The sequence below is a fragment of the Astatotilapia calliptera genome, chromosome 18, assembly GCF_964374335.1.
Source record: "Astatotilapia calliptera chromosome 18, fAstCal68.1, whole genome shotgun sequence".
NCBI classification, from domain to species: Eukaryota; Metazoa; Chordata; class Actinopteri; order Cichliformes; family Cichlidae; genus Astatotilapia; species Astatotilapia calliptera.
Window position 1 is genome coordinate 18,294,962 of NC_137439.1, and position 16,366 is coordinate 18,311,327.

General features: G+C 40.4%; 2 protein-coding genes across 2 annotated transcripts; one reads left to right on the forward strand and one right to left on the reverse strand.

Annotated features, from left to right (window-relative positions):
- Positions 1-274: 274 nt before the first annotated feature.
- LOC113010411 (tubulin beta-2A chain) lies at positions 275-4,823 on the forward strand. The gene is made up of 4 exons (XM_026149428.2): positions 275-497; positions 901-1,009; positions 2,106-2,216; positions 3,431-4,823. The coding sequence occupies exons 1-4, from the start codon at positions 441-443 to the stop codon at positions 4,513-4,515; spliced, it is 1,362 nt and encodes a 453-aa protein (XP_026005213.1). The 5' UTR covers positions 275-440; the 3' UTR covers positions 4,516-4,823.
- Positions 4,824-6,999: 2,176 nt separating this feature from the next.
- dsg2l (desmoglein 2 like) lies at positions 7,000-14,749 on the reverse strand. Its single transcript, XM_026149426.2, has 14 exons — positions 14,582-14,749; positions 13,959-14,081; positions 13,168-13,323; positions 12,950-13,091; positions 12,671-12,834; positions 12,268-12,402; positions 11,950-12,135; positions 11,580-11,860; positions 11,331-11,473; positions 11,013-11,234; positions 10,527-10,757; positions 10,110-10,237; positions 9,679-10,017; positions 7,000-9,574 (listed from the first exon to the last, which is right to left on the reverse strand). Exons 1-14 carry the CDS (start codon positions 14,633-14,635, stop codon positions 8,561-8,563), a joined length of 3,318 nt encoding a protein of 1,105 aa, XP_026005211.2. The 5' UTR covers positions 14,636-14,749; the 3' UTR covers positions 7,000-8,560.
- Positions 14,750-16,366: the final 1,617 nt, after the last annotated feature.

The following is a 16,366-nucleotide window of genomic DNA, read 5'->3' on the forward strand; positions in this document are numbered from 1 at the left end:
CTACAGGTAGCTGCTTAAAAGACGACTGGGATGAATCAGCAGCTGCAGTCTGGAGCATTAAACTGGTAAAGTCTGACATCTTCTAATAGCGAAATTAATTATGTGGATCTTTTAAAACATCCCCATTCGAGTGAGAAAGCAGCCCTTTTTTTTATGCTTGCCTGTATGGGACAGGGTGATGTCAGGGCCATGATGCGGCATGATCCGCTGGTCCACTGCATCAAACCGGGGCGCTCCCATTGGCTAACAGGGATGCTGAGGATGCTGCGTTGTGTATAACGTCATCTGACCAGCAGCACGTTTATCTATCTCGCCGGCTCAACACTCACCCGAGAAATGAGGCAAGTCCTGATTTTGAGAAACACCGCGGCAAGACGCTGAAGAGTGGACGCCAGTTAAAGTCGAGAAAGGACGCTGCCTGCACGCATCCGCAGTTCACCATGAGGGAAATCGTTCACATCCAGGCTGGTCAGTGCGGAAATCAGATTGGGGCCAAGGTATAAATGTCTTCATTTAATCTCTGAAGAAGGGATCTAAAGGAGTAATTTTCATTTAAATGTGGAACGTCACCGCGTTTGTGTGCCTTAATAGTTTACAAAGCGCTGTTAGTTCGGCACATTTAAATCGAAGTGATTACAAATCTGTCTTTAAGAGTTTAATATCGATCAATCACGGATTAACATACCTATATGGAGCGGTTCAGTCTGGTTGATCTTTCAGGTGATGTGGCCTGCGCTGCTGCGCGTCATTGTGCCACCAGATGCGCAAAAACTAAAACAAGGCCTGACGCACACACGTCAAACTTGCTTCATGTTTTCGTTTTTGCTGTGTTACTCTAAAAAAATAAGTAAATTAATGATTTTTTTAAAATGCTAATGAATAGTAATGGCTTTGTCTTAGTTCTGGGAGGTGATAAGTGATGAACATGGCATCGATCCAACCGGTAGTTACCAAGGTGACAGTGAGCTGCAGTTGGAGAGGATAAATGTCTACTACAATGAGGCATCAGGTGAGAAGGAAAATGTTGCTTTAATATAAACCACATGCTTGAATTTTCCACTATACACAAAGCAGCTTTTTTAACCACTGATCATTATTCTTGCATGGCCTTATGCTACACAGACCTCATTTGACTGTCACAGTTTGCTCATGTCACTAATTTAGCTGCAGTGGAAACTGGGTTCTGCTATGAGTGAAGGGACACAAATGAGGACAGTGCACCTGCTAAAAATCTCTTTTTCTGTGTCCTTGTCTCACCCCTCCCCCTCTGTCTCTCTATAGGGAGCACAGGTATCTGCAGTCTCAGTATAGCTGAACTCATGCTCAGTATCTGATTTTACTGGTGCCTGTGTTGCAGGTCCTTCTAAATACAACCTGCTTTGTTGCTCACAGCTGTCGTACATCAAGCAGCCAATCAGTGCCTGGTAAATAAAGGCGCAGGGATAATAAAGAATTAGTATTTGTGTTTCATCATTAGGCCTCATGTTTTCGGTCAACATCTCAATCCACATGCACCCAGGGTTGATCCAACCTTTTACTCATCTGCATTGGCAATAAAGGACAACAATCTACCCATATCCTATTTCCCAGCAGCATGCATTATTGATTCTTTGTTTCCACGTTGCATGCCTGCTTCAGTGTCACAGGGGGTAACTACCTAATGCAGACTGAACAAAACAAATTGTCCTTAAAATAAAAAGTGCAGATTCATAAGCAACATTAAAACTTCAGCACTGAGCAAGAAAGTGAAACGAGGCAAAGTCAAGGAAGACTGCTTCTGTGTCTGAATACATCCTGCAAGACTCAGCACTTTGAAAACCCCACTGGTTTAGATTAAGCTGTGCAGCACGCTGCACCAGTTTTGCAAGAAGGGTGACAGGCAGAAAGGGTGGGGCAAGACAAAAAGCAAGAAAAGAACAGAAGACGCTTTGAATTCCCAGCTTAATTGAGAGGCTTGTATCTTTAAGGAAATGCTGCTTGCGAATCTTTTGAAATATGCTGAGGTTTTTCTTCATGGTTTACTGCCGGTGTTGCTGAGGTTACTGAGACTGTTGATATTTCCATCCATTACCCCTCCACATCCCTCCCTGTCCTCGTATTCAAAGGCAGCAAATTTGTGCCCCGAGCCATTCTGGTGGACCTGGAACCAGGAACCATGGATTCAGTTCGCTCTGGTCCATTTGGGCAGCTATTCAGGCCTGACAACTTTGTTTTCGGTGAGTTGACAATAAATCTGGATCAGACCATTCATCCTGAACCGACTCCACATGTGTGAGTCATCCGTGCATGTGTGCAGCATGTGTCTGACCTACTGTCACAGACAATGAAGCTGCACTTCGTTTCCACTGCACTGCACAGTACTATATATTCTGAGCACACAGCTCCTGCAGTCCCTCGGTGATGCATTGCCCATGTGTCGACTGAGACAGCTCTTGTGGTGACTTAGCAAAAATACAGTCTATGTGGAGATTCTGCAGCAGAACACAAAGCAAATAATAATATGAGGGCCAAAAACATTTATCCCAAGATGACAATCTATTTTGTCACTGGATAACAAGTGCTAACAAGTTGAAAATGGCAGATAAATCACTTACTGATGCTTTCCAGAGAAATAAGTTATTTTGAATTACAAATTGGTTGCCAAGTTTTAATCAGCTTTCTAAGAAGTTTTGTAAAACTACACCAAGGCTCACTTTTGTTTTGAGTGAACTGGTAGTGCACACATGGAAATATTATTAAGATGGCAATGCTGATGTTGTTACTTAGAAGATCTAAAATTTCACAACAGCTGCTGTTTTCTTAGCTTGTCGATACATATCAGACAAGTGGGAACCTTTATTATCTTGCCAGTTTCATTTGGCAACGTTTGACAAAATTATGGCAGGTGTTGACCACTGGTCTTAATTTCATGGCAAACCATCCAGTCGATGATTTTCAAGACCAATATAGATACCGATATTCTATGATCTTTGTAGTGCTGTGAATATCTACTGCGTACAGGGAAGTTGAAGAGTGCCCTCTGGTGGACAAACTATGCAGCCACAACACTCATAACATGGTTGAAGGGTGTTTCTCCTGTCTCTTTTATTAATGCTGATACCGATAGACTGGCAAATAGAAAATATCAGCTGATAGTATCAACGTATCGATAAATTGTTGGGCTATAATTATGAATAACTGTAACATATTTTGTATCCAACAACTGACAAGACATATCAAAACTATCAACTTCATCTTGATGCCAGATAAAAAGTTATATAATCACTAATTTATTATGATCCATTGCGTATCACTATTGTCTGTGCAAGACTTCGTGTCAGTCAATTCATTTTTTGGTCACAAATGTAAAACCTTTATGTGTAAAACCTAGATGTATTAACTAAAACAATATTTTTCAACATCAATTGTCTTTAAAAATTATTTCATGCAGGTCAAAGTGGAGCAGGAAATAACTGGGCTAAAGGTCACTACACCGAAGGAGCTGAGCTGGTGGACTCTGTGCTAGATGTGGTGAGAAAGGAGTCCGAAAACTGTGACTGCCTTCAGGGCTTTCAGCTCACCCACTCCCTGGGTGGAGGCACAGGTTCAGGAATGGGCACACTGCTCATCAGCAAAATCCGTGAGGAGTATCCTGATCGCATTATGAACACCTTCAGTGTCATGCCTTCCCCGAAAGTGTCTGACACTGTGGTGGAGCCCTACAATGCCACTCTCTCTGTACACCAGCTAGTGGAAAATACAGATGAGACCTTTAGCATTGATAACGAAGCTTTGTATGATATCTGCTTCCGCACTTTAAAGCTAACCACACCCACCTATGGAGATCTTAACCACCTGGTATCAGCCACCATGAGTGGTGTGACAACGTGTCTCCGCTTCCCTGGACAGCTCAACGCTGACCTCCGTAAGCTAGCTGTCAACATGGTGCCCTTCCCCCGCTTGCATTTCTTCATGCCGGGCTTTGCACCTCTGACAAGCAGGGGCAGTCAGCAGTATCGTGCCCTCTCCGTGCCAGAGCTCACACAGCAAATGTTCGATGCCAAGAACATGATGGCAGCGTGTGACCCCCGTCACGGACGCTACCTCACCGTGGCAGCCATCTTCCGTGGCCGTATGTCAATGAAAGAAGTGGATGAGCAGATGCTGAGTGTGCAAAACAAAAACAGCAGCTACTTTGTGGAATGGATTCCAAATAATGTCAAGACTGCAGTTTGCGACATTCCGCCCCGTGGCCTCAAGATGTCCGCCACCTTCATTGGCAACAGCACCGCCATCCAGGAGCTGTTCAGGAGGATCTCAGAGCAGTTCACCGCCATGTTCCGCCGCAAGGCTTTCCTCCACTGGTACACAGGGGAGGGAATGGATGAGATGGAGTTCACTGAGGCCGAGAGCAACATGAATGACCTTGTGTCTGAGTATCAGCAGTACCAGGATGCCACCGCTGATGAAATGGGTGAATACGAAGAAGATGAAATGGAGGATGATGAAGAAGTCCGCCATGATGTTCACCACTGATTCTAAAACACAACGAGCCAGTTCCTAATAATAACAGCTGTTGGAGTGCAATGAGACCACAAGATGTACACTAGGGATGCTGATTTCAATAAATGTTGTGGTGTGCAGATTATGGTCAACTATACTTGTTTAGCCTATATTGCGCTGAATATAAATATAGCCTTTACTGACAACGACAGTGAATGGTGTTAGAATCTAAAGTTATCCAAGTCATGCTATGTCAGTGTCAACAAGCAAGTACAGTTTTGTAACAATAACTCAAATGTGCATTCTTTTCCTCATGTCTCTAATAAAAGATCCAGTCTGTACGTCTTGTCAGGTTTCTTTTTTCAAAGGTACATAATGTGCAAAAGCTACGTCGAAATATGTACAACCCACATAGCTCATGACATCTTGATCTATTGCCTTGTTTTGCAAGCAGGTATCAGATTGCCACCCATCCAATCAACGACAAAGAAGCCCAGCCCAAGTAGGAAGGTTCCCAGCAACAGCGAATAAACAGCCTGTACAGTGCACAAAGGAAAGGTTAAAAAATAATTTCAAAGCACACAGTGATCGCTGATAATCTCACACTATAATGCGTAATATCAAAGGAACATGTCAGGGTTGTGACTTTCACACACACACCTTTCAAAGTGCGTGAAAAGTTTTTTAAACTTTTAAAATATTTTATGCTTCTTGACACACCCTAGTCTGAACTGTGAATCCAAAATTTTCCATTGGAGAGAGAGAGAAAAAAAGGAGACAGACAGAATGTCAATAAATAAAAATTTTATTTTGGGTAAATCATCCAGGGAATAACACAGAATACTACTCTGAACCAGTTATCCCAAAGGAAAGAAAACAAGGAAGTTGTTTTTATGACTGAGAAACAGATCTGGCTCGTTACAAGCTTTTAGTCAGATTACCTTACATGGGGCCAAATTACAAATTACAGGTCATAAATTGAGCCACCTTTTTCTTGTATGTCACAAAAGAAGAAAAGTTGATTAGCAAAGTTGCTCAGAGCTGTGTCTACTTTAATGCTTTGTATGTTGACAGCTCAGACTGAGGTTTGAAAAGAAAAACTTTGCAAGTGATCCACTTCTGTCCACAGAGGAGCAAAGAAACAAAGCAGTACATTGTCGCCAGAAACAAAACATTAAATGGGTTTAAAAAAGATGGTTGGAACTGTTGAATAAACTATGTATCACAACTACATTTTATTTTGGGAAGTAAACAAAACAACCCCCGATAATTTTAAAAAACATGTTTAATGATTATAACGTTAATGCCAATTTTGGATTTCAGTGGCAACAAGAGCTGCCTTCTTCCACATCAAAAAGGCCATACGCCAAGAACCCTCTGAGAGCTCGAAACAATGCTTCCCCACATTCAATATGGATAAACTGAGCCTCGGCTTCTCAAATACACATACTTGACAGGCTGTGATCTGTCCCCTGTGCAGCTGAGCAGCCTCTGTGATGCTAATGTATTCTCTAGCACTTGAAGTTATTGAACAGTACTGTTTTCTTAATTTGATTACTATTCCTGACATTTAATGACACATTTGAAGTTGTAACTACTGTTTGTTTGTTTCCATACCACACACTAGCTCAGTCGGTCAAGCATTAACACCCAGACACCCTATGCGGACAGACTGCTATCTGAAATTTGAGCTAAAGGCAGAACACCCTCTTACTTTGTGCACTTCACAGATAGCGAGCATATAATGCTTACTTTGTTTCTCCAAGGGAAAAAAAGACACAAAAAAAGGAAAGCGCTGTTCCTGCATTATCAGTAACTGAAACCTGAGTTTCTACTTTACTTTCTCCTCTGTTTATGTGAAGCATGAATGAACCTTTGTCAGTCAACCACAGAGAAACCTGTTGTATCCCTTCTATGCAGAAACACTCCTGTCGGGTTGGAAAACCCTGAAGCTAATGCTTACAGTTTAACGTCTCTACCTGTGGCATGTTTTAGTTGACATGCAAATATGCAGTTAATTTGTTGGTGATCACCAAGCCATATGCTTAAAACACATTATTGGGAAAAAAAAGTTTTTAACTTTGAAGAATTGCTTTACATACACTGTCTCTTTCAATTAACAAACTATGTAGAAATATTATATCAGCTTATGGTCAGATTTAAATAAGGACTTCCATTTATGTTTACTATTGTATAAACATTTTCAAATGTAACCAAAGAATCTGAAACTAAATTGTTTATATATGAAATATATAATAAAATATATTACAAATATGTTTATATAAATAACTTAACAATAACAATGAAATACCAATTAATGCTCATTTTCATTCTATCTGGCAAATAGTATAATTTTGCATATCACATGACATCCAAAAGCTTATAATGTTGTAAAAAGAACAGTTAGGGTGATATGCAAGTAATTTCTGAAACATAGTTCTTAACTTTTTTTTAACTCAAAGATGTACGATAAATCGTGTCATGTGTGAAATCAGAAAGTAAAAAGTGTCAAGCAGATTCTTTTCTGTTTGAGTTTATTGTGATACAAGTTGAAAAACCCCTTAAAATAAAAACATCTTCATTATCCCCGTGGATTAGCACTGCACTGCTATATTCTTACAGCATTTTAGAAAGCAGGTTTAAAAATACAGGTCAGTAGCAAGAACAGCAGCATTAAACTGGCAAGCTCATCCCATCCCATTACACACACACACAGCCACACACACACACAAAATCAATCTGGTAATGATCCCACAAAACACATTTCTTCAGCTTTGGCACTTAGATCTCATGGAATTAATACTTATATATATATATATATATAAAAAATGCATACTTTCAGGAAAAATATAAAAATAGTGCAACAATTCAAATAGAGGATGTGTTATTTGAGCACACTCAGTATTTATCTAGTTTCTGTACAGCTTCTGAACACATTATGAAGTAGGCGAACGATCTAACAGTTAGCACGACAACTTTAGTCATGGCTAAACAAATATACCAATGTACAAATTAAGCACCTTAAAAATCACAACACACTAAAATAATACATCAGTCTGTGCAATAAATCTAATATTGACAGCCTTTAAAGATAAATGAAAAATCTACAGCCTCTCCCTCTGCGAAAAACCGTGTTCGTTTGAAGACTAATTATATATACATTATATGTTAAAAAATTATCGCTAAGCAGAGAACACTCTTGTGTGGGAATTTTCATTGCAAAAAGGCTTTACTATGATTTATAGCGCTCACGTTGTGTTTTTTTTGGTGTGGATGTATCTGTTTAGACCTATCTGTTGCGCTTTAATTGAATATCAAGTTCATGCATGTGATTTCTGGCTATTGACTAATTCAGTACCGTAACCACTTAAAAACAGTGCAGCAGTTCCTGCTCCTATAGCAGCTTGGCAGGCTGAATAGACAGGAGATGCAATGATCTGACAGCTATTGCTGCCCAAGGTAAGGGTGTAGACTTGTTTTTACTTTGTGTCCTTTAAAAAGAGAAAGTAAAGTTTACGTAAAACTGGTTTAGGACTAGTTGTTTTACTGCCCCGAAGCCATATTAGTTTTGTACCTGAAAAAATGTAGCACATATAGGTCTGTTAAGTGCACTCAGTGTTTTGTTTTTTTTCCCTCGGTTGGGTTCTAATAACACAAGTCATGTAAGACTGTGTAGAAATGTTACCCTTTTTTTCCTCTCTATAGTCAACACTGTATTGTATTCCCCTGCTGTTGACAGAACTGAATTTTGACATATCATTCAAAACAAATACAAGCTTGGTATAGAAAAAGAGGAGATGTTATTTTAACTAGTTTCAGTTTGAAATTCCAGCCTCTGATGGCTAAGTACACCTTACAGTCTGTATTACATACTAACTTCTCAGGTCGGTGGATGAGAACCTACAGTATAAGACTTTAGGTCAAGCAGACCAAACTCCAGTTTATAACGCAATTAATAATCTGCATTAATAGAAATACAGCATGTTGATGTACTGTAGTACATTCCAGTCCAGTCAGTATATCATTACATGTCAAAACAGGAGTAATATTTGTAGCGAGGCTACAGAAAATGGTTGCTCTAAGCTCTTGAACTAGACTCCAAATTTCTCTCTGTCACCAAGACCTTTTTCTGCTGCACAACCACTCTCTTGGTCCCATGTGACTTGGGTGTGACTGTCAGCTTAGCTTCCTCATTTGACCCTAGAGAACTGTGCGACCCCACTGAAAAACCCTGAGCTTTCACTGGCACACTTCGGACTTCAAAGCCCTGCTCTGCAGACCTTTGTCCAGTCTGCACAACGCCCTGCGCTAAATGCACACCTTGCTCCCCTCCTGAGGATCCATTCTCCACCACTAATAGTTGTCTAGACCTGGAGATGGTTCCTCGTGAAAGTCCTTGTGCTGCCTGCCCTGTTGCTTCACCCATTCCTCCCTGTCTATCGACAAGTACCACACCCTGGGAACTTTGGAGGCCACCAACTTGCACCAGCCCATGACCTAGCCCAGCTTGGCCTACTGAACCCACTGCCTGCTGCGTGCCTCCTGCCACAAGCATTACTTGGGGCTTGGACTCGACTACGTACATGGGCGTAGCAGCATAGTACATAGCAGGTTGCTGTATGAGCAGTGTCTGACTGGGAATCACTATGTTGTCCTGGACGTGTACATTGGGAAGAGTTGCTGAACTCTGTGCTCTCCCAGTGATACGTTCCTCCTGGATAACGGTAGAAGAGCCGGATGATACATTGGAGGTATTTAGGGTGTTAATATTGACGCGATCCCTGTCCCTGATGGTTTCTGTGTGACTACGGACATGTGTGTGTGTGGATGTGGAAGGCCTGAAAGGAGAGACGGGTCTGACTGGAGTGGAAGAAACTGCCACATCTACAGATTCAGTGACCATGGTTGACCCCTGGCAAATCTCAGCCAGGGTTTTGAATTTAGGCCCGAGGTCATTAAGGAATGCAAGATCATCATCATTTTCAAGAAGGCTGCAGCAGCCTACAGAACCTGCCAGCGACTCTTGTCCCTCATAGTTGTAGATCAGCATACTGTCCTTCACCTGAGGTTGCTGTGCAGCATGATCGGATTTCTGCAAAGAAGTGGGGATGAAAAAGAATATATTACAGCTTCAGACATAATGTCTTTATCTGACCTGAAAGACTGCAATTTCAACTTAACTTAGGGATCACTTACTCTTGAATAGTAGTCCCATAGAAATTCCTCAGATAGAGCTATGCCATCCCATGCCCCACCTCTGTATTGAGAGAAATTCATATCTTGTCTGGCCATCGTTCCTGTATTCAGGAAGTCCATATTCTGTCCACTGGAGTATTTGTACTGGTTGTACAGGTTCATGTTGTCAGCTGTCATATTGGATGTGTATATAGCACTGCCTTTATAGGGCCCTCTTCCACCTGCTCCTCCTCCTAACTCAGCCAGCCCTCCAAAGTATCCATGTCCCTCAAACATGTTGACATCCTTAGTCACTGCACCACCATCAACCTCCACTGGGACATGCATAAGAGGAACCTCCTGCAAGAGAAGTGTGGGATCCAGTCAGATAAATTTGATTATCAAACGTTCAGAGTTGAAGGTGCCTGCACACATCAAAACTACAGTAATACCTTGTCTTCTCCCTGTCCCTCAGTGTGATATGAGATCAGCTGTTGCTTTGTGTCGTATGGAATAGACTTGAAATCGCCGATAGCCGCTGTACTCCCACACAGGCAGAAGAGCAACAGGAGAGGCACCACTGAAAAACAGGCACATTTTCCACTAGATCAAAATAGGCTCGACTGATTAGGTCAAATTAAGTCCAATAATCAATGAATTACTTTAACTGAATAAACAGATTTAACAGGAAAGGAATGTATTTATGAAAAAACCGGCATCTGTGCGTGACACAACTACTCACATTAGTCAGTCTCTCTAGGCCTGCTACAACATGTACGATTAGGCAACCTTTTAAGTGAAAGTATGGAGAACACCCCCCCCCCCATAAAATAGGAAGAGTAAAATCCTCAAACAAGGGCTCTACTCACAAAGCAGCAGCAGCAGTCCCAGCAACATCAGCAGAATACCCGCAGCTCCAAAAGTTGCAGTCGACGTAGAGCGCGACACACAGGATTTGGTGTTTTTATTGCAGGTACATACAGTCAAATCTATTATCTGAGCATCAGCACATGACTTTCCCTGCTGGTCTGTGATCTTCAGTGTCACTTTGTGGACGCCAGGCCACACATAGTTTTCTTCTCGCAGAATGACTGTAGTTTCTGAAGAAATAAATTAGTAAATTAAGAAAAAAATACTGCACAAAGTGTTTACTTTTTGTCTTGCAATGTGTAAGGAAGTGCACATGGATAACACTCAAAATAAATGCTTAAAAAAATAGCAAGAAACAATTTTTTTTCTAAAACACAATATACAATTTGTCCATAAATGCCTTTACTCTCAAAGGAAGCTCAGACGGTTGATCTAACAAGCGTTTGCTGGATTTTGCCGTACAGTGATTGTTTACATGGCATTACCATTAAAATGCTCCACTCTCCACTTCCCTGTGGTGCTCTCTTCAACCACAGTAAATTCAAATGGTGATGAATTGGGGAAGTGGTCTTCATCTACAGCAGTGACATAGATCACGCTATCCTGAAGGCACATGGTCTGAGTTTTAGAGGTCAGTCTTGGGCAGTGATCATTGAAGTCCTCCACCTGAATAGCTATGGTCCCCGTAGCAGTTTTTGAGGGCAGATCTGAAAGCCAGTGGAATGTAAGATCAATATTAATCTGTTGGGTACGATATTACTCCTGATTAGACTGATGTTTGCTGCCGTGTTAACAGAACTCACCATTGCTGATGCATATAATTTCTGCGTAATATGTTCCATTGATCAAGTGCACGGACTCTCGGTCAGGGAGTTTACTCAGCCTGATGTCTGCTGTCTTTTCATCGATAATCAACCAGTTGTCAATGTCACGGTGTTTGGCATACCTTGAAGAACACACGTAAATTAATGTAAGAACAAAAATAAACTTTTCATATTCAGTGTAAGAATCGGTTGATATATGCGCAGGCGACACTTTCAGTTTAACTGTACCTCACGTTGGTGGCAATCTTTTGTGTGTCAGTGTCAATAGCAGCGTAATTAGTTATGATTTTGCTGAGGGAGGTGGATGTGTACTCCTCTGAGACAGTCACCACTTTTACACTTGGTTGGAAACGAGGTCCCTCCTTCTGATTGACCACATTAATTGTGACTGGGTAGGTTTTGATACCTGTTGCCCCTGTCACAGACTGACTGCTGCCAAAATTATACGCTGCTTTGTTGGAAACCATGACACGCAAGTTCATCACCTTCAGTTCCTCATAGTCGAGAGCCTGTATATAAAAGGGTAATCCATGAATTTTGACTCTTCTGGTCGAAACACATTTTTCCTTTTACCTCTAATTTACACAGCACTCTTTACCTTCCGAACCATGATAATTCCCTCATTGGTTTTTTCATCCGTAGTGATATCGAAATAACCTCCCTCATTGCCTGAAACAATTTGGAAAGCAGCCAGCCAGTTGTCTGTGTGAATTAGGTCCATATCAATGGCTTTTATCCTCATAACTTCCACACCGACAGTGTTCTCTTCAATACGCCCTTCATACTGCAAATAAAGTGCACATGAACAACAACTGTTTTTGAAAAAAGCTTACTGTTGACCACTATGAAAACAAAAAACAAGAAAAACTTTACACAAGAATAGATGGGCTGGATGTGGTAAAGGTGGAAGACCTACTATTTCTTTTTCCAGCGTTGGAATGTTGTCATTTATGTCGAGAAGTCGGATCTCAACTTCTCCAGTTGACGTTCGTCCTCCTGGGCGTCCATTTAAATCACAGACTTTAATCATTAACTTATATGTATCTTGTTTCTAAAAACAAAAGTTAGAAATGATTATTTCACAGATGAATATGTTGGAATATGTACATGCAGTGTGGTGAATAAAATTTGACTAATTTCTTACAAATTACGTTTATACTATGAGGTCGTACTATAACGATGAACTTGGGGGCTGTGACAAAATCTACATACTGTTACTGATTTGACTACAGTCTTGTGAGTTGCAAGCTTTTCCATTAAATAATTGTAGAGGCACAAGATGATTTTCACAATACCTAAAAGGTCATAAATGAGCTCACCTCCCGATCCAGTGAGGTACTTTGAACCATGAGCTCTCCAGTGCGAGAGTTCATCCAGAACAACCCAGCTGTGTTAGCCTGCTCAACAATGCTGTATGAGAGCTGGGCATTCTCTGTTCTCTCATCATCGGCATCAGTAGCGATTATTTTCATGATAACAACACCTAGGAAATCGAAGGTAAATGAAAAATAGCAACTCCGGTAAATGAATTCAGTTAAGGACAGGATTGTTTTTGTGATCCATCAAATAAAAAAAGACACAAACAAATCTTAACATACCAGATCGACTAGATTCATTGACATATCCAAATTGCTGTAATTGAATGACTGGCGCGTTGTCATTCTCATCATCAACGGTGATATTAAGGTCAATGTAGTTTTCAGCCTGGGTCCCATTGGTGTATCTTGCCACACCTCTTAACTATAAAGCACAACTGTATTAAAAACTGATTCACTTTGTAACTCATGGCTCTTTATAAAGAGGATTTGACTCTTACACGATAGAAGGCAATCTCCTCTCGATCCAGAATGGAATAGACTCTCAAACAGCCGGTGCTATGGTCAATACGAAATCTACCAATAGGGTCCTGGTCAGCGCCAGGCCCTGTTATATAGTAGAGCATCTTCGCATACTCCTCCTTATCAGAGCGAATCTGAAATTCAGATACACAAACAGAATGAATCCATCTGGAAGGCCAAAACCTTCAGTTAACAACGTAAGAAAACATTTACTGAACATATTATACCATATATTTAAAAAGTTGTATTTTTAAAATCATAATTATAGTAGAATATATTTATGATAAATATAAGCATGACAAATATTGCAGGTTCTCATTCAGACTGCTTTGAGACCATCTGTGCATACATCAGTTAAACTCTGCCGTTACTTAACATTAGTAGGTGAGTTATGAAGATTAATACACTTTAGAACAATAAACAGGGTTGTGTAAAAAAAAGCAGCACACAAAGCAGTATCTGTCATTTGTCTCTGTGTCTGAACTGACTCATTATGAACATGGCAGTCTGCCAGTGTCTGCCTCTGAAGCAACTCTCACATATGTAAGTAAGTGAAAAGCAAAGGTGGCTGAAGGACATGCAGCTTTTGAAAATGATTTGTTTCACACAGTAAAATACATTAAAACACATTAAACTGTTGCTTTGCCAGCATAAAAAAATATATTTGTATGACTGTGGAAAATAATATACATATAAATATGTATATTTATATTTGTAAGATGAAAAACATTAATTTTACAATGGAATTCTTCAGAAAATAAATACACACTCTAGCAACGCAATCAAGGCCGGTGTAATCATAGTTCTCAATTAGCTTTCGGGGCGGTGCGATCCAGTGTCTCTTCTGCCTGTGCAGCAGTCGTCCATTTCCTTCTGCTCCCACAGGAACAAGCTGCAAATGAACAAAAAGCGAGGAAAAGGGACATTATTATACAAATCTATCTATCTATCTATCTATCTATCTATCTATCTATCTATCTATCTATCTATCTATCTATCTATCTATCTATCTATCTAATGTGAAGTCCACCCCACTTGCTGCACATTATTCCCACTGTGTTATGATGTAGCAGAATATCTAATAATGTAATCATTACGTCTGCCTTACAAGTGGACCTGATTAAGACTTTGTTCCCCGAAACTTTCCTCCCACGTCCCGTATGGCGAAATAAACCAAATGAACTGTCCTGTGACTTTCGAATAAAAGTGATGAAAACGCTTCTCTTTTTTTCTTTCTCTTTTTTAACAGGAAGATTAAGGACATATCATCTTCGGCATCTTTAGCGCTCACATACACACCACAAGCCAGAGCCACACCTGTATAGATCCGCTTTTCTCCATTCGACACTAAATGCGTAGCAATACATTGCACGTACTGAATGTGTTACTTACAGCTTGAAAGAACGCCAGGAGAATAAAAATGCTGCTTTTCAGTAGTGATCCCATCGCGTCTAGAAATAAAACAAAACGTTGTCAATCCTCGAGTAAGAGTTCGGCTTCAGTTTGACTGCATCTGCAGCCTATTGTTAACTGCGTTTACACTTTGACCGTCCGAGGGGTAGGACGAAGTTTTACAGCGCTGGGCGGTTCTTCCCCCCCCACTCAGGTTACTCATGACTGCTGATAGCAGGCGGAGAAAGGTGGAGTCCTATGTCCATTTTGTTCTGGTCTGTAATATCTCCGAGCAGCCCATTGTTTGTTATGAAAAACAATATGAAAGTCTCCAAAATGGACCGCGTGAATCCAAACTATTCACGTTTGACCATCTAAAACTGCAATTTTACATTTCCACTTCCACACTACATTCTTTTTTATTTTCTTTCCTTTTTTGTGCACCTAAAAATGTATCACAGTCCTTTTGGCTATCGTGCTTTCCCACTTATATGAAAAACTTTACCAGTGCCCGTGAAATTCCTAAAGAGTGCACCGCTAGTTTCTGGGTTCCCAGCTCGACTAGCTGTTGGCACACTCACAGTTTGGTTGCCAGGCTACACGCAAGGTTTATCCTGAATGGTCAAGGCGTGTTGCGACAGTACAATGGGAATTTAATCGGATTACTTATTTTGCATTAACGAATGAATCAGACATGTTTCTGATAATACTGGAATTACAAAACAAAAATTACAAAAATCTTTCTTTCTTTCTTTTAATTAAGACTAAAATTTATGTAATACCTTTCTTGGTGAGCATTTAAAAACACAACACAGAGGTGGATGGTTTCGATTGTGTCATGATTTATGACAAAAAACATCATAAAAAGTCTGAGGGTGCTAATACCTGCTAATAAAGGTTCTATCTTAGATAATGACCAAATAATTGTTTAATTTAGTAGTCCTTATGAACAAAGGCTAGTTCAACTTTTTAAGCAGACACATGTGACAGTCTTTGAGGAACATTTTTGATTATGACACCTCACATTCTTCAGTTTGTCCAGCACACACTCCCAAACACGTAGTTGTTAGTAATAATACACTAGTATTAGTGATTCAATCCTCTTAAGCATCTAGTTTCACCTGAATACTTCTCTCCTACACATGACGTGAATGCCTCATTTGGCACTCATCCAAAGGGTGATGAAAGTTGGGTGTGGTAGGTGTTTTAGGTGGATTGAAGAACTTTCTTACCTCGGGGACATGTGTGTCACTGTTGCAAAGTGAGCTGTTCAATTAGTGCTAGCACTCGGTACCTTTAAAACTTTGCTTCTCAAAACATTTGGTCTCAGCCCTGCAGCATTTGGGTGGAATCCTGGCAAACAAACAAGGAGATTTCTTCGTCATCATTTTGCAATTGACGTGTTCAAACTAGAAGAGCTAACTGGATGAAGACATGTTTTAATGACAGAAAAGACACTGGGTGAATTTAATCGGAAGTGAGAAAAATGGCTGAAAATATTTCAGAGAAAGTTCACATTTTCGGTTTCTCCAAACTGCACAACTCAGCAAAAGCAAAAAGTTGGTTATTTTAGAATGTAAAAACATCTGTTATGACTAATCTTACCAGGATACTGTAGGGAAAAAGTAGTCAGAAATAGGGAGACCGGCTGAATAACCAAAAGTACAATAGGTTTCTTCCACACAGGCTCGCTTAGACTCTAAATTCTGTAAACACACAGAAGCCTGAGCACAGCGATAATTAACCTTTTTTTTAATATAATAAAATCACATGGTATTTTGCTGT